Here is a 26,706-nt window from a genome sequence, read left to right as displayed (position 1 = left end):
TACACGTCAACGGTTTATTTGGAGACGACATGCAATAAAATAGATTTTTTCCCCCTCTTAGTCCCCCTGTCTCTCTCTCTCTCTCACTCTTAATCTGCATTCTGCGCATTGCAGACTCTCAAAAATTCCCCCCAGGGGAGGCTGATGTGAAGGAACATGTTTGGATGACCCGAAAAAAAAGCTTTTTTCACATCACCTACTCTCCACTCCAGCTCCCTCCATTTCCCACCACCTGCTTTATGTTCTGCCACCTTCTTTCTCTCTCTCTTCCTCCCTCTCTCTCTCTCTCTCTCTCTCTCTCTATGTTCCTCTCTCTCTGCATTGAGAGTAGATGCCATCTGCGTACACACACACACACGAGTGCTCGATCTGGCTTCTGTTGAGCTCTAAAGCCCAGAACAGGCTTCCCCCACCCCCTGACAGGATTTCCTATGGGATGATGCGCACGGATTATTGATTGCGTTGTTTCTTTCTTCCTGTTATTAAATAGCTGCTTGTTCATGTAGTATGTACAGTGACAGAGTGCAGACTCTGGGCTATGTACTCACGCAAGATGTCTGCATTTCTGTCCCCTGCGTTAACGGTTTCTCCCGTCTGACCGAGGAGAGCCGGTAGGTAATGCCGACTGAATCCCTCCTTCCCTGGGCAACGCTGCAGCCAATCACGCGTCGCCCTGCGTCATGTTTTGAAAGGTGCTACGTATATGAATAAAACAGCCCCATCGCAATTTTATACATATATATACAGTATGGATCATCCGTTTGGCCTCTTATACCCAAATGGATATTTTAGTTTTATTTTATTTAGAAAAAAACGTTGACTGAATTGCATTAGCTTAATTTACATGGGCTCTTAAAGGGGAAGTTCTCTGTGGCCTTGGTGTTGTCCAGAAGACAAGGCAAGCACCATGTGACAAAAACAAATATAGTCATGCATCGCACATGGACGTGACTCTGTCATGACTGTGTGTGTGTGTGTGTGTTGGGGGGGGGTGTGTTGTTAGGGTTAGGTGTTTTAACACCTTCTGCAAACCAGTCTGTGTGAAATTTGGTTTAATTCAGCGTTCCTAGGAGAAGGTCACAGGAACGGATATGCAGCGTATCCTGGCCAAATCATACCCCACAACTGTACATACACACCCTGTGGCAACACAAAGCTTAAAATATCGTCCAGGGATTATGCGAGTGAGCAACGTGGCCCAAGTTTGATATTGTGATGTTTTAGTACCAGTGATATGCCTTGTGATAATATGTACCGTAGTGTGCTAAACGTATTGCGCAAGGTTTGCTCCGTATGTTTTATTTGGCCCCGTTCCTGCGGTGCTAGTGAGATGCATTCACTATGAGTAAATGCATCTCACTAGCTGCGTGTCTGGTTTTGCACGTTGTTGGACATGCGTAGCGCGTTGTTTGACGTGCGTAGCGCGTTGTTGGACGTGTGTAGCGCGTTGTTTGAAGTGTGTAGCGTGTTGTTTGAAGTGTGTAGCGTGTTGTTTGACGTGTGTAGTGTGTTGTTTGACGTGTGTAGCGCGTTGTTTGACGTGTGTAGCGCGCTGTTGGACTGTGTGTAGCCTGGTGTTTGTGTAGCCTGTTGTTTGACGTGTGTAGCGCGTTGTTGGACGTGTGTAGCGTGTTGTTGGACGTGTGTAGCATGCTGTTGGACGTGTGTAGCGCGTTGTTGGACGTGCGTAGCGCGTCTTGTCGCACGCGGCCCTCGTTGCCGAGCAGGCTGCAGACGCGGCGACGCGCTGCCTGGGTTCGCTCCCGCGCAGGCCCTGCGTCTGCAGAGTCGTGAGGCGACACGTCTGGCCCCGCCCCCCTCCTCTCTAGCCTTCCGCTGTGACTCAAGGCTGTCACATTAATGCGGTTAATGTCAGGGCTTCTGCTCCCCCAGGGGATCCGCTGTGGCAGGCTCTTTTTGAAAAGTTTCACATTTTTTCTTTATCCGTAAGGTTTTTTTTTTTTTTTTTTTTACACCCTGTCCTTGAGACGCACAGAATCACAAGACAGGCCACACTACCTTGCAGTTGCGTTTTTAGCATCGCTTCTCTGCACCTCTCTCCGGACTGCTAAGGGTGTTCTGGGGTCCTGGGGGGGGGGGGCGCAGGGTGTGGTGGGGTCCCCATCTCGGGGTGCACAGGGTGTTCTGCTGGTCTTCATATCCAGCTGGTTTACGCCCTGCAAAGTATTAAACAATCACCACTCAGATTATTCCTGTCACCATTGGCGCCAAACGGGAATTTCCCTGCCAGTCAGAAATGTGTAATTAAATACAGATTCTCAAGGCTGGATAACAAACAGCATCACAATGTTCCAAACAGTAAAAACAGGAAATGTATCGACAGTCCAAGCTGTAAGAGCTGTGCAAGGGTGTCAGTCCTTCACAATGACCATCAGCATTCGCCGTGAAAATAGCTGGGCAATATCGTGCAAGCCAGAAATTTAGACCATCTGGTGACATCACCATTGTGTTTTCTAAAGCTTCTAACCTTCCTGATGAACTGTTTATGAGCAGGAGAGGGATTTTCAACAAAACGAACATTCTTACTGCATCGTTTCAGATCCTAGAAGACCTGCCCGTGAAGTTGCCAGAAACTTCATTGCGCTCTGCTGTAACAGTGGTGGGCTGGAATGCTGTTTTTGTCATATGCAGCTCGCTTTCAGTGCTTCCAAAAAAGTTTTTTTTTTTTTTTTTGGTTGAAAGAATCGAATAGTTCAGGCTCTGGAACTAACACACGCCCAACAGATGTCTGAAGGAGTGGACAGTATGTACGAAAGACAAAAAAAAAAAAAAAATTAAATACATCTCCTTCTTCAGCCATCTCAACCCCCACATTTGGGTTAAAGATTTCTCTACGTTTAACCCTGAACGAACCAAACACAACAAACATGTCCCCATTTTAAAAATCTGTGGGAAATGGTAGGCGCTTGTTTGTGTAGGCTTTAATGACACTGCAGGTTTTGTGTGTGTATAAAGGTGTGTGTAACAGAGTTGTTGTTTTTTTTATGCACAACAGTTGTGTGGTAACAGCGCTGTGTTCTAATAACATCGTTTGTGTAACAGCGGTGTGTGTAATGATGGTGTGTCAATGGCAGTGTGTGTCACGGCATTGTGTGCAACAGCAGTAGGTGTATTAATGGCCGTATGTGTTAATGGCGGTGTGTTAATGGCGTGTGTAACGGCAGTATGTGCAATAGAGGTGTGGTGTGCGTTAATGCCGGTGTGTGTAACAGCACTGTAATGGTGATGTGTGTAACGGCAGCGTGTGTAATGGCTGCGTGTGTAACAGCACTGTAATAGCGGTGTGTGTAATGGCAGCGTGTGTAATGGCTGCGTGTGTAACAGCACTGTAATGGCGGTGTGTGTAATGGCAGCGTGTGTAATGGCTGCGTGTGTAACAGCGCTGTAATGGCGGTGTGTGTAATGGCCGCGTGTGTAATGGCAGCGTGTGTAATGGTGATGTGTGTAACGGCGGTGTGTGTAATGGCGGTGTGTGTAACGGCGGTGTGTGTAATGGCCGCGTGTGTAATGGCTGCGTGTGTAACGGCGGTGTGTGTAATGGCAGCGTGTGTAACAGCACTGTAATGGTGATGTGTGTAATGGTGATGTGTGTAACGGCGGTGTGTGTAATGGCTGCGTGTGTAACGGCGGTGTGTGTAATGGCGGTGTGTGTAATGGTGATGTGTGTAATGGCGGTGTGTGTAACGGCAGTGTGTGTAATGGCCGCGTGTGTAACGGCCGCGTGTGTAACGGCGGTGTGTGTAATGGCAGTGTGTGTAACGGCGGTGTGTGTAACGGCGGTTTCCCCGTGCACCCCCCTCTCTCGGCAGCCCCAGTTCTACGACGCGGTGGAGCCCCTGGACCTGGAGGACTTCCTGATGACGCAGCTGCAGAGCGGAGACTCCGCCCTCATGCAGGAGCTCGGCGATTTCCCCGACGACCAGCTGGACGTGGAGCTGCTGGAGAGGGAGTGTCGGACGGTGCACCACTCCGAACCTGAGACAGGGTACGAGCCCACCCCCTCTAACCCATACCCCCACAGGGCTACCACTCACCCCTCTGTCTGACCCTTTATTTACCCCGCAAGGACACCTCAAAGGGAGGTGTGGAATATGATAGCGGAACTAGCTTTCAGTTGGATTATGCAAACAGTGTATCACAGTAATATTAGAAACAGGCACAAACTCACACACGCATGCAAATACACACACACACATGCACACACACAAACGCACATACACACAAAGTCACACACATAGAAATGCATGTGCACACATGCTCAAACACATATACACTGATGCACACAAAAACGCATAAATGCATGTGCACACACACGCGCGCATGCATACACATACACACACAAAGTAACTCACGTAGAAATGTGAATACTTGTGCATGTGCACGCACGCACGCACACACACGTAATGACGGGTAATGGCGGTTTAACTGAGCCCCTGTCTGTAGCGGTGTCTTCTAGAACAGTCTGTCCGGGGCTGATGATCCATTTCCTGTGTTGTCTCAGGAGGGCATGCTGGGCCGGCCCCGCCCTTCTTCATCACAGAGATTAAACTGGAGATGTTTTCATACTGGGTACTGTCTTGGAAGTGAATCACGGATGTGGCATTCAAATTCCCTTTTGGGTTTCACATGTCGTTCTTAAAAACAACAACAGAATTAAAAATGTTCTATAATGTATGTATAGAGTGAGCTCCATAATGTTTGGGACAAAGAGCCAAATCGAGATATGCAATTGTGGCCCAACTCCGCAATTATAGATCATTATTGGAATCAAACAGTTCACATGTGGCTAAAGTGCATATTCTCGGCTTTTATTAAAGGGTATTTTTTTTAATACATTTTGGTTTCACCATCACAATCATAGCACTTTTTATACGTAGTCCCTTCACTGCAGTTTCTTATTAATCAAGTTCGCCTAATTAGTGCAGGAACTACTATCCCTTATTTTTCTACTTTCTTTGTCAGTTTTGGACAGTCAGTGTGTTTGGCAGTAGTTCCCACCATAGAGTTCCCAGCATAGAGCAAACAGGCCTGTCATCAGGATGCTGTTCCATTAGTGGAATTGTGGAATTCTAAAGATACGGCTTTGGACCTTGATTTTTTTTATCAGCTACGGGTGAGAATTTGAAGTACTGAAATGTTAAGAGTGGCATAGTTTTCACCCTACGGAGGGGGGGGGGGTGGCGGGGGGTGTTCCCAAAGCTATCAGGAGATAACCCTGGGAGCGGAATTTACAATGCGTTAATAAGTTAAGAGTCTCATTCCAATCTAGTGTCTGTGCGATTGTGTGTGTGCGCGTCTGTGTGTGGATGTATAAATGAGGCTCACCTGTGTGTGATCTTTCTCCCTCTCCCACGATCTCTCTCTCTCTCCCTCCCTCCCTCCATATATGCAGGGTGGAGCTGGACCCTCATGTCAGAGACTGTGTGCAGAGCTACACTCAACCCTGGCTGGTTGTCAGCAGGAGGTAGGGCCAGGACTAATCACACTCACCCCCCAGGGCTGAGTCTGCTTCCCACGACTCATCCCACAGCCACAGACTCACCACATAACCAGACACTCATCTCCACACTCCCGACATTACAGCCCTGTTGTCCGCTGGGGCTAAAACATTGCAGTCAGACAAATAAAAGGGTCTGACCCGGGGCAGTTCTGGGCCCGCGGAAGTCCTTCAATACCATAAATACAGCATACAAAATATAATAATACAGCGCCAGAACCTCCTGTAGTTAAGAAACAGACGGGATGGAAGGAACACAGGGGTAGAGTATCTGGTGAGTGTAAGGAATCTGTGGCGCAGATAAGCGGCTGGATCAGTGGTGACAACACCCGTCTCGTCTGCGTTTCTGCGCAGAATACCTGCGGTGCTTTTCATATTTCAGAGCGCCGGCCTTCGACGCCGGGGGGGGGCGGGGGGGGGGGTGGGGGGGGTCTGTTAGCGCTCTTGTGACTGCAGATTAATAAAACACGGATTAACAGAAACGTGCTGGTGTTGAGACGTGTGTCCTTGTCCAATGAAGGGAGAGTGAGGCTTCGTGAAAAGCCAAAATGGGAGGAGCTATGACCTGCTCACGGATGTGGACCAATCCTTCAGTTCTGCCATGGAGAGCGTGGTGTTTTTGATTGGCTCAGACCTGTCAGTGATTGACAAGCTCCCCGTAACTCCACCCATCATGGGGGGGTTCTACGAAGCCTCCACTCTCCCATCGCTATGGTTACCAGTGACCGCGCCGTGACCTTCCGTTTTACCGCTGCCCAGGTGCCAGGGAGACGGGTGGGGCGCCTACTCCGATAGGGCAGGGCTTCACAAGCTGCTGCAGAAGCAGACCTTCGAGACCGACGTCCAACCAGAGAAGCAGGAAACGCCGGTGAGCACCCAAACTCCGCCCCCACCTCCAAACCCCACCCCCCACTTTCATAGCCACACCCACCCCTCACCCCCTTAAAAAACAACCAGAATCTTCCAAAAAGACATACTGAAATAGACCGAGGATGTCATGGAAAATTAACTCAAGAAAGGATTACATATTACATAAATATTCCGTCATTTGTGTGTATTTAATGAGCTTCACTTTCAAACATTGGAAAGCATCAATGGTTAGTCTTGTTGTCCTAGTATGAAAGCATCCAGCAGGAGAAGGCTGTTTAAATTCTGTGCTTCAGAACAGGCCACAAAAGCCCAAATCATTTTGTATTACTGAGAGAATGAAGTGACTTGAGCTTCACAGTTCTGTGATAAGCATATCAGTTATAAATGGTCTATTGAGTTATAACTGATATAAATGTCTAACGTGAAAGATCGGCTTTCATGGATTTGGGGTGGGAGGAGAGGGGAAGGAGGGAGCGTTGGAGTGCCCCCCCCATCCCAAAGTGAAGGATCAGGGAGGAAAAGTGGGCAGGGATCCATTTTCTCATGCCTGGTAACAACCCCCCCCCCCCCAAGTTCATGCCCTTGTTTACTTGAGGCAGAGCGCACAATGATGCATGAATATTCATTAACCCCTCCGCTCGGGCATGGCTGTGCCAGCTTTTAATAGCGTGAACCAAATGCCCCCCCCCCACCCCCCACCAAGTCCCAGCCATGTATATTTCATAAGCTCATCAGACCTAGGCCAGAGAGACAGAGAGAGAGAGTGAGAGAGAGATAGAGGCCTCATTGTTAGCCCTAATGGGTCCCTCCAAGGCTGGTGGGGGGGTTTGGGGGGAGGGGATTACCAGTCTTTTGGGGGTAGCCTGGAGCTCGATGGCCCTTGAGGTCACCCCCATTGTGCCACTGGGGAGGGGGGGGGGGGCTTTCCACTGGTTAGGTTTTTTTTTTCTTTTGCTGTTGTGGGATTCAAACCCTGGCACAAGAGGGTCTGTTTACCTCACAACACACACACACCAGCTTGTACACAGGAAGCTTAATTCACTGCTACTTTCAGACAGCAGCACAGCAACACTTCCTGCCTGACCTCTAACGTTCATCCCCCTCTGATGTTTTGACTACCTTGGTTTTCACATAAGAATAAAAAAGATAATCAAAAGGATGGGTAGTCAAGCCAATTTTATGAATTTAGTCCACAACTATGAGCGATTGCTGATATGTAAGAAATATGAGAATAAATTTGATGAGGAGAACAGGCTATTCAGCCCATCTTGGCACTTCAGTGACCTACAGACTAGAGAGTATCCAGCACTGTTGAGCCTTCTGAGGGTCCCTGTGACCAGCTAAGAGCTCTTAGCATAATGCCTGCTAATTAAAGAGCCCATTTGGAGCACAGGTGCATTCTGGGACACATGCGACTCTGTAGGAGGTATTAAGATTTGTCCTGCCCCTTTCCCCCAGGTGAAGTCGCCCTCCCTGGCGGTGCTGTGCGATGACTCCGCCCGCACGCTGACATCATCAGACTTCGACCTGCGAGGCCTGCATCCCGATGCTCGCGTGGAGAGCCTACTGCGCTTCAGTAACCCTGACGACCTGGACCGCTTCAACCAGGAGACCCGCCAGTCCAACCGCCACCCCGAAATCTTCGCCCTGTACCCGCCTGGGGATGAGGTGAGGGGACCCCCCCCCGTCCCGAGACTCCACACCTCTAGACCACCAGGCCCCCAACATGCTAAAGCCCTGCTACCTACCTCTTGCCCCCACTTCCTCCTAACCCCAACACCCTGACATGCCACACTCCTTCCCAACCCCCCAAATCTCTATTCCACCCCCCTAAACGCACCTGTCACCACAAGCCTGCAACCCATGACCACCATTCTACACGTGCCTGACCTGTAGCCCAGTTTTTGGCTCATGAGTGTACCTGTACCCTGTGTTGCGTCGGCAGGACGATGCCGTGGAAATTCGCCCAATCCCCGACTGTCCCAAGGAGCACTTCGGGCACAGGATCCACGTCAAGTGCCAAACCATAAAGTAAGGCCACAGCTCGCTCTGCAACGCACAGCATCACATTCACAACCGCCATCTTCCTCTTCCTCATCGTTCTTCTTCGTCCTGTTACTAAGACAAACAGCTGGCTGTATTACTACACTACTATTGCTTGTGAGAGGGGCTGCCATGTGTCAAAACAAATTATACTTTTACTTCTACAACTGGAACAAACATGTTTTCTGCAAACCACGTCCGTAAAGGCCGAGCTGGCAGCCAATACTTGTTAAATTATTTCAGGCCTGGATCTGCATTCAATTAACGGCTCCGTCGATCCTGTTAAAATTCAGAGACGAGGATGTGCAATACACCATGGGTCGTAGAAAACCATTTAAAAGTTTGTGTTAAAAAACGCTTGAGAATGTCAGATACTGGAAGTAAAAGTGACTGAAATGCAGCCATTAGACACAGAGTTTGTGCCCCATCTGGCAGTGGAACTTTACCTCGATGCCATAAAACGCATTTCAGTTCACAGAGCGCTTAATTAGAACTTCAGCATATCAGTACTCCTTCCATGAAATGTGCAGTTCATTAATTTGACACATTATTCAGGCAATTGTGCTTACCGACTGATAGGTACTGCCTACGCGCATAAAAACAAACCTCTCTATCTCTCCCTCTCCCCATCTTCTCCGCCACAGGTTTGAGATCGACATAGAGCCTCTCTTTGCAACCCTGGCCCTGTACGATCTGAAAGAGAAGAAGAAGGTGAGTGCCAGCGCTTTAAGAAGCATCTCGTAGTGGGTCGGGGTGAATAGCCTAGAACCAGTAGGTCATTGGTTCACATCCTTGACCAGCACACAAGGAAATTCGGCTGTTAAACATCCACTTTTTGTGACCGTCCCTCTAGATAAAAGCCTCTGCTGATTGGCCGCTACATCGGGAAGCTGTTCTCGTTCGCCAAACGGTGGCTCCTGTCTGTCGGGCGAGCGAATAATTCCGTCGGCGGCGGGCGCGAGCCGGGCACCGCTGAGGCGAAAGCGCCGTGGCGACGCGCGGGTTTACTGGAACGGCGCGGCGGATCGCGCGGTGGTTTGCGCGGTCGTGTCGCGGAGAGGAGAAAAGCGGCTCCCCTCGCCGAGGGAATCGGGTATTAAAACCGCGCGCAAGACCGCGGCGTCGCGTGCGGCTCAGAGACGGCAGCTCTGCGCTTACGGCTTTAATCAGGCGCAGGTTTGACCTCGCTGCGTGTGACGGGAATTACCGATTTACTCCTGCAGCTGTCAGGAATTTTTTTTTTTTTTAAAAACAGCCACAACAACAATCTGCATATTTACCTCCTGATCTGTAGCCTCTGTGACGTAGCCCCTCTCTCTCAAGCTTGTAGACATCAGGATCTTTTTCCCAACCTGCAGCTTTATCAATGACACGCTATCATAATCCCGCCTTTTACACGGTTTATACACGCGCTCGTGATTCTGCTCCAGCGTTTCCGAAAACGTTTTCTCTGGATTTAAAGAAACTAAACTGGGGGACGCGGAAAAGGGAACGGAGACATCTGACATCTCTCAAGCTTCCGCTTGCGCCAGCCCTGAGTATCTGACAGGAGAATGCGTGTCTCCCCCTCACAGGCTCCTTTAAATAAACAGCTCCTCACCCATTAGTGCAACACGAGAAGCCCCCAACCAGATAAACTCTGTCTGCTGTGCACGTTCTCTTCCAGCGTTTCCGTGGCGATCATGACACTGTGGCATTAGGGTAACGTTGGGAGAACGCATATTCACACATTCGTGATTTTTATACCCCTTCATCCCAGTGTCTCCTTCAGTGAAACAAGCACACACACACACGCACACACACACACTCACACACAAAAACACACACACAAACACACAAACACATACACTCACACAAACACACACAAACACTACACAAACACATACTCACACAAACACATGCACACACACACACACACACACACACACAAACACATGCACACACACACACGCACGCACACACACATCCGGCATGTGTCACACATTTTTCTAAATATTAGAGGCCCAGCTTCCTTTTCTGTGTCCAAATGAAATGCATTAAGCTCAGTCCATCCCATCCCGGGATTTAAAACCAGAAACGGAGCTGGCCCATCTGGTCACGCTGTGTGGTCAGGGTCCACAGCACCGCTACAGAACCACAGGGGTCCGGCCCACCCCTACAGAGACAAGCTCTCTGGGTCTGGAGGAATTCCTACCCTCTCTGGAACCTATCCCAAATTATGCAGGTGTAAGTACAGGGACAACAGTCCATTAGAAGGTCATAGCCCCATACTTCTGTTGTTTTAAGCATGGTTTGGGGTACAGAGGTACCTCCCCATCCACCAGGACCTCAAATCATGAAGGGGGAGTATGTTACTCCATACGTTTGTTGCAGTTTAAACATAATTTAGGGCACAGTCTCCCAGTCTCCATATCTGTTGAGTGAATTAGCTGCGCTCTCTGTTGGTCAGCAATGCTAGCCCTAGCATAGCAGAAAATGTTTGTCAGGACAGCTGATTTTGCTAACGGTATGTGGTATATGGCACTTTATCTTCGTCCTGTTACTGTATCTTTCATGGCATCTACCTTTGCTGTCCTAGTTATCGTATTGAATGTGCGTTTGCACGTCATCAAACCTGCTGCGCCAGGTGAGTGATATCTGATTGACGACTTGCAATGCAGTTCGTTACTCTTGGCACGCCGACAAAGGGCATTTTGCCCAAAACGTTCGTGGGAAAATAATAAATGCATAAAATATTTTTATGGGCGTGCGGTCCTTCATCTCATTAACATATGAATATTCGGTTTGCAATGAAATGTGTCCCCTGCTCAGATCTCCGAGAACTTCTACTGCGACCTGAACTCGGATCAGATGAGGGGTCACCTGCGGTCCCACACCCCCCAAACAGACCCCTCCACCATGGCCAGAGCGGCCATTTTCTCCATAACTTATCCTTCCCCTGACATATACCTGGTCATCAAGGTAAGCACGTCTCTCTCTTTCCCTCTCACTTATTCCCCACCTCCCTCCTCTCTCTCAATTTTAAATGCATTGAAAATATTCCATTTAAAAGTACAAGTTCAGTCACACTAGTCCTGGTGTTCAGTTTTGTAATCTCTGTACATGTGTGGTCAGAAAAGTAGCTGTTCAGTAAAACCAGCTCTGTTGCACAGTTTTGTAATCTGTGTACGTGTGTGTTCAGTAAAGTAACTGTGTTAAGGAAAACTAGCCCTGGTGCACTGTTTTGTAATCTGTGTACACATATGTTCAGTAAAGTAACTGCGTTCAGTAAAACTAGCCCTGGTGCACTGTTTTGTAATCTGGGTACACGTATGGTCAGTAAAGTAACTGCGTTCAGTAAAACTAGCCCTGGTGCACTGTTTTGTAATCTGTGTACATGTATGGTCAGTAAAGTAACTGCGTTCAGTAAAACTAGCCCTGGTGCACTGTTCTGTAATCTGTGTACACGTGTGTTCAGTAAAGTAACCGTGTTGAGTAGCACTAGCCCCGGTGTCCGTCCTGCATTTCAGATCGAGAAGGTCCTCCAGCAGGGGGAGATCAGCGACTGCGCCGAACCCTACATGGTGATGAAGGAGAGCGACGGCGCCAAGGTAACGTCGGGGGAACGTTTGCACAACCGTACCGCCGCACCGCTGTCCGTTTCAGCAGCCCAGTAAAAACAGCCTTCGCCGGGCAGTTTACGGGGGAAGCTGCATCACGCAGCAGAAATGAACCACGCCGCAGTCTCAGACGAGTCCAAATACCTGGAAGAGAGAAATGAAACAGATTATTATTAAATATGGTTTTTTTTTGGGGGGGGGGCGCTTTTTCTTATTAGACAGTATAGTGTAGAGAGACAGGAAGAACTAGGAGGAGAGAGAGGGAGAGACATGTGACATCGGACTCGAACCACCGACATCGCGGCTCGCAATGAGCGTGTGGAAAGCGCTCTATGCCACTGGAGGCCCCCCGAAACAGATTATTAAACTGCTAGAAAAAGATTTAATCCCCAAGCAGTAGAAGCTCAGCCAGCCCGTGTCATTATAGCCGGTGTTCTCCTGCTCCCCTGCACTGCTGCACTCCAGGGTGCGTGTGAGCCCATGGGCGGCTGGGTCCTGCTCTGCTGTCTCAGTACGTGTGCGAAGAGAGAAACCTCTGACCGGCACGGTCGCTTCCAGAGTTTGCGGAAGTCCCCGTTCCCGCAACGTCATCCGATCCCAACCCCGCCACAGCGGGCTTGCGAAATCTCCCCCCCCCCCCCTCGTGACCTTCGCCAAAAAAAAAAAAAAAAAAACGACACCAAGTCCAAGACTGCCAAGCAGCGTGATTCATTGCATTCTTCGTGTTTTTCTTTCTTTGTTTTTTTCATTTGTTTTTTAAGTTGTGACTTCACAGTTGGATTGATTTTGTGCTGCCTGGGCAGGTCACAGTAAGGGCTTTCAGCAGCATTGCTGAAGAGCCGCGGTGCGGTTACACATCAAGATAAAACCTACAATGTCAAAATGATAAATTGATGGCCTTTCGATAATAAACAACACGTTGCATTTTTATAGTGCTTTTCATTAATAGCCTCAAAGAGATTTACAGGCTAATACACATTTAAACATAAGGCCTTGCATTATAATCTTCCTCGAACCGATTCACACAGTTCGATGCCCTCAAACTCACAGCCCTGCAGCAGGAACCCAGCTGACAGTTCTGGGTTACCAGAACATTCCACGAGGCTCAATGTTCCCAATATTTAAACTGCTTGGTTTCCTGGATGTCCAAAAGACATTCTTTTTTACATCAGTCAGAGTCATTTAAATTCTCTCGTTCTCTATCTGTCCCTTTCATTCTGTCTCTCCCTCTTCCCCTTTTTCTTTCTCTCTCTCTCAAATTCAAAATGCATATAGAACATACAGAAATGCAGGAATACATTAGAACATGAACATAAATTGAACCGAACAATTGCAATATCTAACACCTCTCTCCCTCTCCCGCACTGTCTCACTCCCTCCTTTTCTCTCCCTCCCTCTCTCTCTCTCGCTCGCTCTTTCTCTCTCAGAACAAAGACAAGCTGGAGAAGTTGCGTTCCCAGTCCGAGTCGTTCTGTCAGAGACTGGGCCGGTACCGCATGCCCCTGGCCTGGGCCACCGTCAACATCATGAACGTCATCAGCACGGCGACTCTGGACCGAGAGCCCGCCGACCCCGACGGCATGAACGGTAAGAGAGCCAGAGCCATAACCGGCAATAACATACGCTTAATCATATGGGTTTAGTCAGGTGTTAAGATAAAACTGCGCCCCCTGGCTGCCTTAGGTCGTAAGTGCAGTTACACACACACTCCATGGTCTGGAGTCGAATCCTGGCCCTGCTGCTGCAAAATAAGTCCAAAGAGGGGGGGCACAGCTGGGCACCCTGTCACCCAGAGAGGAAGGCCATCATTTAGCAGAATCCCACCCCTTTACAAGTTGGACTTTGCATGGTTGCTATGGTTTCTGACCCCACCCCTCTTCTCTTCCTCTCTCACCTGTGTGTACCTGGCAGGGCGGAGCAGCATTGACAGGCGGGGCAACCTGCCCAGGAGGAACTCGGAGCGCTTCGGCTGTCTGGAGGACCAGTACAACCTGTCAGGATTCAAACCCGCAACCATCACCATCAGCACCTTCTGCAAGCAGGTCTGTTGCCAGGAAACAAGGCTTCACACAACTAGAGTGGACAGTCACAGTTAGGATACGTCCTCATATTTTACTTACAAATAAATTCAGCTCGTTTTTTTTTCGAGTTTGGCAGTTTAATTCTGGCTACTGCTAGACTCAACATGCTTTTTCTGGAAATAAAATAACACTAAACAAAAAAACAGACACTGGCACATATTTGTAAGTCAAATTTGAAGACACAGGTGAGCAGAATTCAGGCCATTGTCTGTCATTTTAAACATGGCACTTCCTATTCTGTAGTTTCTCCTGTTAGGACAGAACACCGCCATCGAGTATTTCTGACCAGTTAAAGTTTCTGCACCCAAATACCACCTTAAATATGACCTGCCTAGGGACAACAGATGAAATTTAGCTTGATAGCTAATTCTGCTCTCTGTCCCTATCAAATGAATAAATAAACCTAACAAATAAATTAATTAATTAAAATGAGAAACGTGAACCAAGCGATATATGGGGATGACTCAAAAAAGAAATGGATCTCACAGTAACCCCTCCTGAGACCCGTGTGGTAGGGTTTGCATGAGCTTACAGTGAACACGGCCAGAATGAGGATCACCCTCAGTCCCGTGATTGGACTATCATTCCGCCTCCACTTGTCCCGTCCGTGACATCAGCGGTGTGTCCGTGAGCGTCGTGTGTGAGTAAGCACAGGTGAGCCAAAAGCACCTCCACAATGTCGCCTTCTCTTCGCAGGAGGGCGATCGCCTGAGCGATGAAGACCTGTTCAAGTTCCTGGCCGACATCAAGAGGTACTCGTCTCTGCAGAGAAGGATTAAGACCATATCAGGTAAACAAAGACCATCACAGGTAAACAAAGACCATAACAGGTAAACAAAGACCATCACAGGTAAAGACAAAATTATGATCAGCAAATGAACAGAGTATGAAAGTAGGTTTCAGCTATGTGCACACTGTGCAAATGACCCTCACACGTCTATGTCCAACCAAGCACTTTCCCTGGGGTTTTTACTAAAACACTGCGAAGAATAAATGATTACAAATGGGAGGAGGAGAGACAGAGAGGAAGAAAAGGGGGAGGGAAAGAGAACTAGTGTATGTAAATCAGACCTGGGTCAAATACGTATTCGTTCTGGATTCTAACACTTTCCTAAGTTTGTCTGGCGTATTGGAACCTATGAAATACTCTCAAAAAGTGCAAAACCCCACCTTTTGGTCCTATTGGCAGGCTCAGTTGCACCAGGCAAGATTAACGGAAGACAGAAAAGTATTTGAATCCAAAACGAATACGTAAACATTGACGTAAATGTTATCTTTCAAATGAGCCGTCCTGCTAACCGCGTTTGTGTTTCGCTCGCCTGCTAAGCACACGCGTGTCAGACGCTAACTGCTAACTGCGTACGAGTCGTGTGTCTCTATGCTAACCGCACACGCCGCGTGTCTCTGTGTGAAGGCACCATTAAACTGGACCTGACCCCCGCCCCGGACGTCCTGCCCGCCTGCCTGTCCTCCGAGCTGATCCCCGTCAGGCCGCTGGCCGAGAAGCAAGTGCGGCCCGTCAAAGAGGTGCTGGAGTTCGCGTCCCGCGAGGTCTACGTCCCGCACAGCATCTACAGGTGAGTGCTGCTCTCCAGCCCCCTCCTCACCGCACACGGTATCTACAGGTGAGGTAGTACCTCCTCTCTGTTACTTGTATCTCCACACACTGCATTTACAGGTGAAGTAGACACACACTCCACCCCTGTCTGCAGTAAAACTTACTGGTGACACTGTGGAGTGTTATTTAAACTGTACTTTTTGTCCCCTTACCTGGTGCCTGTCAATCATCCTGCAGTACCCAACTCTCACTCAGGTGGGCGGTCCTCTTTAGATCTGCAGCGAGTGAAAGCTGTGTGCTCACAGCATGAGCCGTTCGTCCGAAAGTGAATGGTAAATGGACTGCATTTATATAGCGCTTTTATCCAAAGCGCTTTACAATTGATGCCTCTCATTCGCCAGAGCAGTTAGGGGTTAGGTGTCCTGCTCAAGGACACTTCGACACGCCCAGGGCGGGGTTTGAACCGGCAACCCTCCGACTACCAGACAATCGGTCTTACCTCCTGAGCTATGTCGCCCTGAAAGTAGACTGCGTTGTGCGTCAGTGAGCTAGCTTGTATAGTGAGTTAGGCTCATTCACCAAAAAACAAGAAAAGAAAAAAAAAAAAGAGATCCCCAAGGCAACGGGACTAGTTTGTTAGGAATGAGCATCTCCCTTTGTGTCTCCACCAGGACTTTAGTCAAGTAAGACGAATTGGGCCTTTCTGTATGAATGGGTGTGAGAATCGACCAGAGGAAATGTTTAACTGGCCAAGTTCAGTAACATGGCAAAAAAAAAGTGCGTTCCAGAACAGCACGGGTATTTTCTTAGCGGACGTTAATGAGGTCTCTCTTACCCAGTGTGTCCAGATCTTTCCCACTGTGGTTAGTCCTCGAATCGAGTCCCGCAGTAGCGCTGTATTTAGCCCTGGTAGCTGGACGCAGCCTGATTTGTCAGGCCTGCTAGTGAGATCGTTCATTGTTGTCAGAGGTAGCAATCGATCACAAAACTTAAGGCGTTCATCTTTTCAGAATGTGCCTACCTCATGTAATTCTTCTGCCTGTTTTATGGCAATGACACCGACTGCTATGTAACTTGAATGGAATTTTTTAAAATTCTGTTGCCAGAAAGTCTTCCTAGGCTATTTATATGCAGTAGGAATGAACTTTGAACTTTGATTCATTATAGCAGGGCTGTCCAACCCTTCATGACTGATATGTTAATGGGTAGGTCTCATTCAGTCTTACAATCAACGTTGGACAAAATGGGGTCTCCATGTCCTGTAGCTAATGGATCTTTGCTACAAGTGAGGACGTGGTCACAATCTTGGTTCTGGTCACAGACTGGGTCACGGTCATGGTGTTACTCTTGATACTTGGTGTCATTGTCACCCGTTGCCTTGATCACTTCCCATCTGCTACTGTAAGGGCCCAGTCGGCCTGGCTTCCTCCTGACACTTCTCTTGTCTGGTTTTGTTTTGTTTTTTGTCTGTGTTATTCAGGAACTTTCTCTACGTCTACCCCCAAAGACTGAACTTTGTGAACCGGCTGACGTCAGTCAGGAACATCACCATCAAAATCCAGTTCATGAGCGGAGAAGATCCCAGCTGTGCCTTGCCGGTGAGCGTCGCCACGGTGACCGGGCGTCAGTTTAGCATCTTAGCACGTTCTGATGCCTCATCAGTGGAGTTCACTTTCGCCCTAGGATGGCCAGTTTGGGGTTTCACCAAAAAATATGCAAACAGTTCACACCCAAGGAACCAAATGAAGCCCATTTAACCTATACTAACGGCTGAGTTACAAACCTACACGCCCAGCAGCTATCCTAAGGGCAAGAGTGAACACCCTTGTCAAGAGTATATTCTCAAACGTTTCTGTGTAAGGGAATACAAAGCACTTCTTCAAAACATTTATTTTCTCTTATGAAAAATTCATTCTATTCAAAGGTTTTGCCACCGTAAAAACGTAAAGGAGGGAAAGACTTTTGTTCTTTCTTTCTTTATGGGAACATGTGTAGAGGGCCATGTTTGCCACAAACACCCTTCCTGAGTTTGGGACAAACTGAGTTTGGGACAAATTTGCAAGTTGCACAATTCATTGCGTCTTCTGTTTGTTTGCTCTTCGTAGGTCATTTTTGGAAAATCGAGCGGTCCCGAGTTCTTAAGCGAAGTCTACACGCCAGTCACGTACCACAACAAGCAAGTAACTTTAATTCAACTTCGTCAATAAAGACAGTGACATTTTAACACCCCCCACCTCTTCTGAGGGGGCGTTGTGAGCCAGTGCATTGCCACGGTCAGGATGCAATCCTGCATCCCTCCACTGAGGCTGAGGACTTCAACAAGAAGTAGCAAGTGTTTGCTTTCAGATTTAGTTCCTTAATTACAATAGCAGTGCCCCAAGCTTGGATTCGAACCTGTGACCTGGAGACTGGTTCCCTAACCATTACGCCCCGCTGTGCAGGTCCCCGGACTTCTACGAGGAGGTGAAGATTCGGCTCCCGGCCAAGCTGACGGACAGACACCACCTCCTCTTCACCTTTTACCACATCAGCTGCCAGTCCAAGCAGAACCAGGCCGGCAACGTGGAGAATCTGATCGGCTACTCTGTGAGTGTGCGCTTGGGTCCGGTCTGGAGCGGTTTGATCTGGTCTGGTCCAGTTCACAGAAACACGGCGGGAACCAGCCCAGGCCCTCTGCTTTTTCTTCCTTCACATTGTGCGTTTCAGAAAGGAGACTGAAAGAGTTTGAAAGAGGTAGACATTGACTGTAACAGACAGTGACTGATTTACTATCCGTTTACTAACAGGTGCTAATTGACAGCAATAGATTATACATTTACTGTAACAGGTATAAGTTGACGATAACAGATATAGGTTGACAGTAATAGGTAAAGATTGACAGTAATGGGTAATAGGTTGGCAGTAATAGGTAAAGAATGACAGTAATGGGTAATAGACTGGTAGCAATAGGTATAGATTGACAGTAATGGGTAGAGGTGCTGAATTCGGGTCTATGTCTCTTCTCCAGTGGCTCCCCATGGTGAATAACGACCAGCTGCAGACGGGACAGTACTGCCTCCCCATCGCTCTGGAACGGCTTCCTCCAAACTACTCTCTCCAGTCCCCAGAGGTACGTACAGTACCCTCCTTAAATTACTCTCTCCAGTCCCCACAGGTACGTACAGTACCCTCCTTAAATTACTTGGTTGTCACTTTCTACAATTGTACAATAGCAGCTGTCACTAGTACCCTATAATCCATTTGTGTAGCTGAACAGATCAGTGATCCTTGATGGACTGTTCTCAAGAGCTTCACTACACGGACTGTTGTACATGACCTCTGACCTTTGACCTGTGTGCAGAAGGCGTCCCCTCAGGTGGCATCCGTGAAGTGGATGGAGGGTCATAAGGGCGTGTTCAATCTGGAGCTGCAGGCCGTGTCGTCCGTACACACGCAGGTGGGGCCCACTGTCCAATCGTCCTGCACTGTAAACATCATCAATTATTATTAGAAAAATCGTCAATAGTATTAATAAAAAATAGTCGTCACTACTACTACTAACAATAGTTATTAACAAAAGTTATTGTTATTATTACTATCTAAATGTAGTCGTTTTCAGTAATTAGCCTTTACATACTGGCTAATAGCATGTGGCAATCAGTAGTGCTTAGCAAGGTTCCATCTGATTGGTCGATCTGGCTGAAGTAGCACTGCACCTCCCCCCACCTCCACCCCCTTCCCCTTGTTCCCAGGACAAGCACCTGCAGCGCTTCTTCACGCTGTGCCACGCCCTGGACGGGCAGGTGTCCTTCCCCATCCGCGTGCAGGACGAGAAGGTCCCGGAGGCCAAGCTGGAGCACGAGCTGAAGCTGAGCATCATCTCCCTGTCCTCCTCCTGCCTGGAGCCGATGGTGCTCTTCCTGCACCAGGTCCTGGACAAGCTCTTCAGGCTCATCCTGCAGCCCATGGTCATCGCCGGGCAGACCGGTGAGGGGGCGGGGCTGAAAAATAGGGGCGGGGCAGATCAGTAAGGGGGGCGGAGCATTGAGGGGTCAGGGCAAACTGCTGAGGGGGTGGGGCATGGAGGGGGGCATAGAGGTGAAAGACTGGAAGTACAGTAAATTAAGTTACATTTTAAAAAACTTTAATTAAAAGCTTCATAGGATTATGGGCAGTTTTTGAATTGAATTTCAGTTAGTTGCCCGAATCAGTTCTGTCTGGCCTTTTAACAGCTCTATGTGCATATGTGCGTGTCTTGCAGCTAACCTGGGACAGATCGCGTTTGAATCCGTGGTGTCAATAGTCAACAGCCTCCACAACAGCCAGGAACTGGCTAAGGACCAGCAAGGAAGGAACTGTCTCCTAGCAACATACCTTTACTATGTGTTCCGTCTGCCAGACACCCACCGTGAGACACAGGGCACAGGTGGGGTCAAAACCAGGAACCTTTAAGGGCTGCTGAATGTGTGTGTGTGTGTGTGTGTGTGTGTGTGTGTGTGTGTGTGTGTATGTGTGTGTGTGTGTGTATGTATGTATGTGTGTGTGTGTGTGTGTATGTATATGTGTGTGTGTGTGTGTGCGTGTGTGTGTCGTGTGTGTTGTGTGTGTGTGTGTGTGTGTGTGTGTGTGTGTGTGTGTGTGTGTGTGTGTGTGTGTGTGTGTGTGTGTGTGTATGTGCATGTGCGTGTGTGTGTGTGTGTGTGTGTATGTGCATGTGTGTGTGTGTGTGTGTGTGTGTGATCACTGCCGCTCGTCCCCAGGTGTGGGAGGGTCCCAGCAGCCCCCGGAGGTGCGCTATAACACGCTGGGCCGGACGTCGGCCATGACGGTGGGCAGCAGGCTGCTGATGTCACGCATCCGCAGCACCAGCAACCCCGATATCCCTGGCCCCCCGAGCGCTGACGAAGAGGTGGACAGCATCCTGTCCGGCAAGGTACTGACCCGCTACTGACCTCAGGACCAGTACTGACCCGCTACTGACCTTAGGACCAGTACTGACCCGCTACTGACCTTAGGACCAGTACTGACCCACTACTGACCCGCTACTGACCTTAGGACCAGTACTGACAAGCTTTTGACCCAGTACTAACAGCAGAGTCCTGAAATATGTCTGCTGAAATATATCTGCCTCTGACGGTGGTATTCTCTGGTTTTCACAGTCCTCAAATCACCCTGCCAACCGCATGTCCACTGTACCTGACGTCGCCGGCTATTTCCAAAATGCAAGACCTGCAAATAAAAAGGTAATACTGGCTGAGGCCAGAAGGGGGCAGAGCAGCACCATTGATTTTTTAAAATTATATATTTTTTACTGCATCTCTTGCTCAACAGCATTGATTTTTGAAGTCCAACTTCTGTTCCTGCAAAACTGACCAATCAGAAGTTTAGTTTAATGTATCTTTACTGTTAAACAACCTTGAATGTCTGTGATTAAAGTGTTTCTTTGAACAAATCAAATGCTATTGAAGTCCAATAGTCTCAAGGCTATAATGGATTACATAAAGCAGACCAGGGGAAACTCAACAGACTGGCAATTACGATTTTTCCAAGACAGACGTCTTAAGTCTTACCAGCACAGATCAAAGGGTCACGTTCAATGGGACCCTCTCCATAACAATAAACAATATATTGTCTAATATGTTTCGGATAAGGCTAGCTGGCTGACAGATGTATACTCGTAATGAAACTGTAACTGGATAGTTTTTCTCCTTTCTGTGTTTTGTGAGTGCAGCAGTTTCACGAGGAGCTGGCTCTGCAGATGGTGGTCAGCACCGGTGTGTGCAGGGAACATGCCTATAAATACGCCTGGTTCTTCTTTGAGCTGCTGGTTAGTGACTCTGTGTGTGTGTGTGTGTGTCGTGTGTGTGTGTGTGTGTGAGTGTGTGTGTGTGTGTATGTGAGTGTGACTGTGTGTTCATTTGTGTGTGCGATGTACATGTAAGCGTGTTTCGTGGCTGTCACAGGAGAAATGTCGTGTAATATTATATGTAATACTGAAGTATGTGTAACAGGTGACATTTATAATTTATATAAAAATAGTATTGTGTTAGGAGTAATATTTACATGTGTATGGGTTTGCGCGTGTGCACATGCATGTGTGTATTTGTGTGCACATGCCTGCCTGTGTGCATGCACGTGTTCACGTGTGCGTTCATGCGTGTGCAGGTGAAGAGCATGGCTCAGTACGTGTCTCTCATGGAGAAGCACGGCGTCCCGCGTAAAGGACGCTTCTCAGACCGGTTCAAAGATGACATCACCACCATCGTGAGCGTGGTGACCGCAGAGATCGGAACCATCCTGGTCAAACAGCAGAAGGTGAATGTGGTTCGATGACATCATCCATCACATAGAATCCTCAGGGGTTCCACTGCGGATGTTACTATGCAACCAGGTTAACAATGAAATATATAAGTCAAAATCATCATTATTAATGCTTACATTCTGCACGAAGAACCACTGAAAAAAATTATATTACACTATTTTATTATTATTGAGGTTATTCTATTAAATTTGCTTTTCATCCTGAAAACAAAGTTTCTATTCTGGCTACTGCACGCATTTGAATTCAAACTGACCTTGTGTCAGCGCAGTGACCAACGGAGCATGTGATTGGTTGGTATCTAACAGGAAGTGGACCAGGCAGAAAAGGTCAACATCAGCCTGGCCTTCTTCCTGTACGACCTGCTGTCCCTCATGGACCGAGGCTTTGTATTCCAGCTGGTGAAGAACTACTGTAATCAGGTACACGCCTGCCCACACCTGTGGGCCAATCAGGTACACACCTGCCCACACCTGTGGGCCAATCAGGTACAGACCTGTATCAGGTACAGTCCTGTGGGGTAATTAGGTACACATCTGGGTGAAATCAGGTTCACGCCTGTGGGGTAATCAGGTACAGTACACACCTGCCCACACCAGCCTATTACATTTTTTTTGCTCACAAGGTCAAAGGTGAGGCTGTGAAAGAGTCTGTGCGTAACTCAGAGTTTGAGTGAATTTCCCTTTCAGTTCAGCCAGTTAGGGAAACAAACTGAAGATTAATTAACTGACGATATCCCTGAAAACAGACTGGCACTTTTAACGGTGACACGCCCACTCTGACGGTCCCCCGAGGGCCAGCTTTGCTCTTCGTTTGCCGCAGTGTCATGTGACCGTTACGTCACCCTGTGCTCCTGCAGATGTCGGCGAAGAGCGTGTCCATGCCCACCCTGATCACCATGCGCCTGGAGTTCCTGCGGATCCTGTGCAGCCACGAGCATTACCTGAACCTCAGCCTCTTTTTCACTAACCCCTCCTCCGCGCCCGCCTCCCCCTGTCCGTCAATCTCCTCACAGGTGCGCCCCGCCCCCCACCCCCCACCCCCCCATACCACGGACACACTCACTCAAACGATCATTGAGAGTGAAGGAGGAAGCAGGATTGTGTGAAAAGGCTGCTTCCTGTTTTCCAAAGTTACGTCCTTATCTCCCCCTAGTGGTATTATCAGGAACTGCCCATGATATTGGTTGTCAGGTTATTCAAGGTTACCAGAGGCAAACAGTGTAATGCTTGTATGCAGTGTTTGGTGAAGGGAAGGGAAACCTCAACAGCTAACACTCCCTGCATAATTAAACTCCAGGGGCAGAGAGGGAAAAAATCTATTGTATTGTATTCAATGTGCAGTATAGAGGGAATAATACAATAATACTCTCTTTCTACAATCCTCTCTTATTCTCTCCCTCCCTTCCTTCCTCCCCCTCATTCTCTTTCTACTCCCTTCTCCCATCTCCCCTCCCTTTTCTCCCCCTCTCCTCCTCCCCTTTCTCCTCCTCTCTGTCTCTCTCTCCACTCCATCCCTCTCCTGCTCTCTCCTTTCTCTCTCCCTCTCCTCACTGCTCTCTCCTCTCACTCTCTCCCTTTCTGTGTCTGTCTGTCTCTCTCTCCCTCACTGTCTCTCTCTCTGTCTCTCTCACTCCCTCTCTGCCTCTCTCTCACTCTGTGTCTGTCTGTCTCTATCTCTCCCTCTCTGTCTCTCTCTCTCTCTCTCTCACTCTGTCGGTCTCTTTCTCTCCCCCTCTCTGTCTGTCTCCAGGCCTCCAGCTCCTGCTCCAGCTTCCAGGATCAGAAGATCTGCGGCATGTTTGAGCTCTCTCCCGAGTTCAAGCAGCAGCACTACCTGACCGGCCTGCTGCTGACGGAGCTCAGCGCTGCGCTGGACATGGAGTCCGAGGGGTGCGTCTCCGTCCCAAACCAAACACAAATACAAACACAAATACACATTCAAATACAAATACACATTCAAATACAAATACAGATACAAAACATATTCAGATCCAGATCCAAAACATATTCAAATCCAGATCACAATCCAGATCCAAATACAAACACAAATCTAGATACAAATACAAACACAAATACACATACAAATACAAATACAGATACAAAACATATTCAGATCCAGATCCAAAACATATTCAAATCCATATCAAAATCCAGATCCAAATACAAATCTAGATTCAAATACAAATCTAAGTTAAAATTCAAATGCGCTTTATTTGCATGATGAGCTCACTCACACACACACACACACACACACTCACACACACACACTACCTCACTCTCTCCTGTTTCTGAAGAACAGAAAGAGTTTAATTATATCCACAAGAGTGACAGCCTCCAGATTGTAATGATCAAAAATATTTTTCCCTGGACTGATACATGAATAAAACTGTAAGAGAGTCCCTTTCACTCTCAATCTATCTCTCGGTCTCTCTTCCCTTCTTTTGTCCTGTGCTCTTTTTCCTTAAGTACCTATCTCTGCCTCTCTCACTTTCTCTCTCTTTATCACATCTATTCCAGATGATTTAGGGAAACTGAGGCACAAAGCTTATGATCAAAGGCAGCCTGCTCTCAGCATGTGTCCTGTGTGTGTGTGTGTGTGTGCATATGTACATGCACTATTAATTAGCTGGGTAGAGAGGTAGTTTAAGGAATGGGCCATGGGTCTTTACTACCACTATGAGTCAGTCGGAGATGTGACTCTGGTTATTCCTGAATGGACAGGTTTATTATGGTTATTAAACTGTTGGGTTGCATCATGTGACTGTTCTTGTAATACCGCTCTCTGCCTGCAGGGGGAAGGTGCAGAGGAAGGCCATTAACGCCACGCACAGCCTCCTCTGCGCCCACGACCTGGACCACCGCTGCACCCGCCCGGACGTGCGGGCCAAGATCGCTGCTCTCTACCTCCCCCTGGTGGGCATCATCATCGACTCCCTCAACCACCTGGACTTCACAGGTTAGAGTCGGAGGAGGAGCCAGTGGAGCCCGCATGCTCTGTGACACGTCAAGTGTGCTGTGGTGCATGTTGTACGTCAGCTCTCTCAAGTGTTATGTCATGTTCCATTTCATACTTAACACTGTGAAATCTGACAATATTTTCATAACGCGTGTTCTGCTTTAAGTGTAAAGTGTGTGGTTTCATCTAGGGTGTTTTTACACATGCAAAGTGTGTTTAGATTAAGTGTTCTCCCACACTGGAGCTCCCTCACACTTCTGAAATATGTCGTGTTGCATACATGAAATGTACACTGTTTGATGTGTGAAGCACGTTCTGTTGTATCACGTGTTTGCGTGTTCTACCACACGCGTGACGCCGTGTTCTGCTGCGCTCCTGCAGTGGCAGAGTCCCGTGGCGGGAAAGGGAAAGCGGGCGGGCCGGAGGAAGAACTCGAAAACGTCACGCCCATCAATCAGTCTGTCGCCCTGGCGATTGCAGGCAACCCCTTCAACACATTGGCAAGAAACGCCCTGGCATCCATGGCCTCTGTGGTACGGATACCCCAAATCACCCACATTCACAAATCACCCACATTCACACAGATACCCCAAATCACCCACATTTACACAGATACCCCAAATCACCCACATTCACACAGATACCCCAAATCACCCACATTCACACAGATACCCCAAATCACCCACATTTACACAGATACCCCAAATCACCCACATTCACACAGATACCCCAAATCACCCACATTTACACAGATACCCCAAATCACCCACATTCACACAAATTCCCCAAACCACCCACATTCACACACATACCCCAGTCACCCAAATTCTCAGATACCCCAAATCACCCACATTCATACAGATACCCCAAATCGCCCACATTCATACAGACACCCCAAATCCCCCAGTCACAATTTACAGAGCCGACCCATGAACCAAAATGGCTGACAAGCCGGTCTAGTCTCTCCACCTCTACGCCTGTGTTTCTCCCCAGACTGGGAAGGCCAGTGCTACGCTGAGTGCGGAGACCAGCCGGAACCTGCTGCTCTGCTTCCTGTGGGTGATGAAGAACGTGGACCAGGGCCTGGTGCAGAAGTGGACCGTGGAAATGCCCGCCTCCCAGCTCAACCGCCTGCTGGAGCTGCTGACTATCTGCGCGTCCTGCTTCGAGTATCGGGTAAATAAACCCGAGTTTAATATCCCTGTACCGGGTAAATAAACCCGAGTTTAATATCCCTGTACCGGGTAAATAAACCCGAGTTTAGTATCCCTGTACCGGGTAAATAAACCTGGGTTTAATATCCCTGTACCGGGTAAATAAAGCTGGGTTTAATATCCCTGTACCGGGTAAATAAACCCGAGTTTAATATCCCTGTACCGGGTAAATAAACCCGAGTTTAGTATCCCTGTACCGGGTAAATAAACCTGGGTTTAATATCCCTGTACCGGGTAAATAAACCCAAGTTTAATATCCCTGTACCGGGTAAATAAACCTGAGTTTAATATCCCTGTACCGGGTAAATAAACCTGGGTTTAATATCCCTGTACCGGGTAAATAAAGCTGGGTTTAATATCCCTGTACCGAGTAAATAAAGCTGGGTTTAATATCCCTGTACCGGGTAAATAAACCCGAGTTTAATATCCCTGTACCGGGTAAATAAAGCTGTGCTTAATATCCCTGTACCGGGTAAATAAAGCTGGGTTTAATATCCCTGTACCGGGTAAATAAACCTGGGTTTAATATCCCTGTACTAGCTAAAAAAACAGGGCTTAATTTCCTTG

General features: G+C 48.2%; 1 protein-coding gene across 4 annotated transcripts in view; it reads left to right on the top strand.

Moving 5' to 3' along the window:
• The window catches only part of dock8 (dedicator of cytokinesis 8), a 57,250-nt gene that overhangs the window by 13,711 nt on the left and 16,833 nt on the right, over positions 1–26,706 (top strand). For 3 of the 4 annotated variants that reach the window (XM_064296902.1, XM_064296905.1, XM_064296904.1), the window contains 29 exons: positions 3,831–4,006; positions 5,414–5,485; positions 6,278–6,386; positions 7,847–8,056; positions 8,334–8,419; positions 9,076–9,142; positions 11,243–11,392; positions 11,941–12,021; positions 13,458–13,617; positions 13,942–14,072; positions 14,808–14,901; positions 15,526–15,688; positions 17,150–17,267; positions 17,775–17,845; positions 18,111–18,255; positions 18,677–18,778; positions 19,010–19,105; positions 19,401–19,635; positions 19,910–20,074; positions 20,409–20,581; positions 20,808–20,891; positions 21,380–21,475; positions 21,814–21,963; positions 22,276–22,389; positions 22,827–22,982; positions 23,720–23,859; positions 24,762–24,925; positions 25,307–25,458; positions 25,919–26,101. In XM_064296902.1, coding sequence (XP_064152972.1) covers positions 3,831–4,006; positions 5,414–5,485; positions 6,278–6,386; positions 7,847–8,056; positions 8,334–8,419; positions 9,076–9,142; positions 11,243–11,392; positions 11,941–12,021; positions 13,458–13,617; positions 13,942–14,072; positions 14,808–14,901; positions 15,526–15,688; positions 17,150–17,267; positions 17,775–17,845; positions 18,111–18,255; positions 18,677–18,778; positions 19,010–19,105; positions 19,401–19,635; positions 19,910–20,074; positions 20,409–20,581; positions 20,808–20,891; positions 21,380–21,475; positions 21,814–21,963; positions 22,276–22,389; positions 22,827–22,982; positions 23,720–23,859; positions 24,762–24,925; positions 25,307–25,458; positions 25,919–26,101 — 3,843 coding nt within the window. The remainder of the gene's footprint in view (positions 1–3,830; positions 4,007–5,413; positions 5,486–6,277; positions 6,387–7,846; positions 8,057–8,333; positions 8,420–9,075; positions 9,143–11,242; positions 11,393–11,940; positions 12,022–13,457; positions 13,618–13,941; positions 14,073–14,807; positions 14,902–15,525; positions 15,689–17,149; positions 17,268–17,774; positions 17,846–18,110; positions 18,256–18,676; positions 18,779–19,009; positions 19,106–19,400; positions 19,636–19,909; positions 20,075–20,408; positions 20,582–20,807; positions 20,892–21,379; positions 21,476–21,813; positions 21,964–22,275; positions 22,390–22,826; positions 22,983–23,719; positions 23,860–24,761; positions 24,926–25,306; positions 25,459–25,918; positions 26,102–26,706) is intronic. The other variant, XM_064296903.1, reaches the window with a different exon arrangement.

Source organism: Anguilla rostrata, chromosome 10 (assembly GCF_018555375.3).
Source record: "Anguilla rostrata isolate EN2019 chromosome 10, ASM1855537v3, whole genome shotgun sequence".
Taxonomy (NCBI): Eukaryota; Metazoa; Chordata; class Actinopteri; order Anguilliformes; family Anguillidae; genus Anguilla; species Anguilla rostrata.
This window is presented reverse-complemented; position numbering and strand designations above follow the sequence as displayed.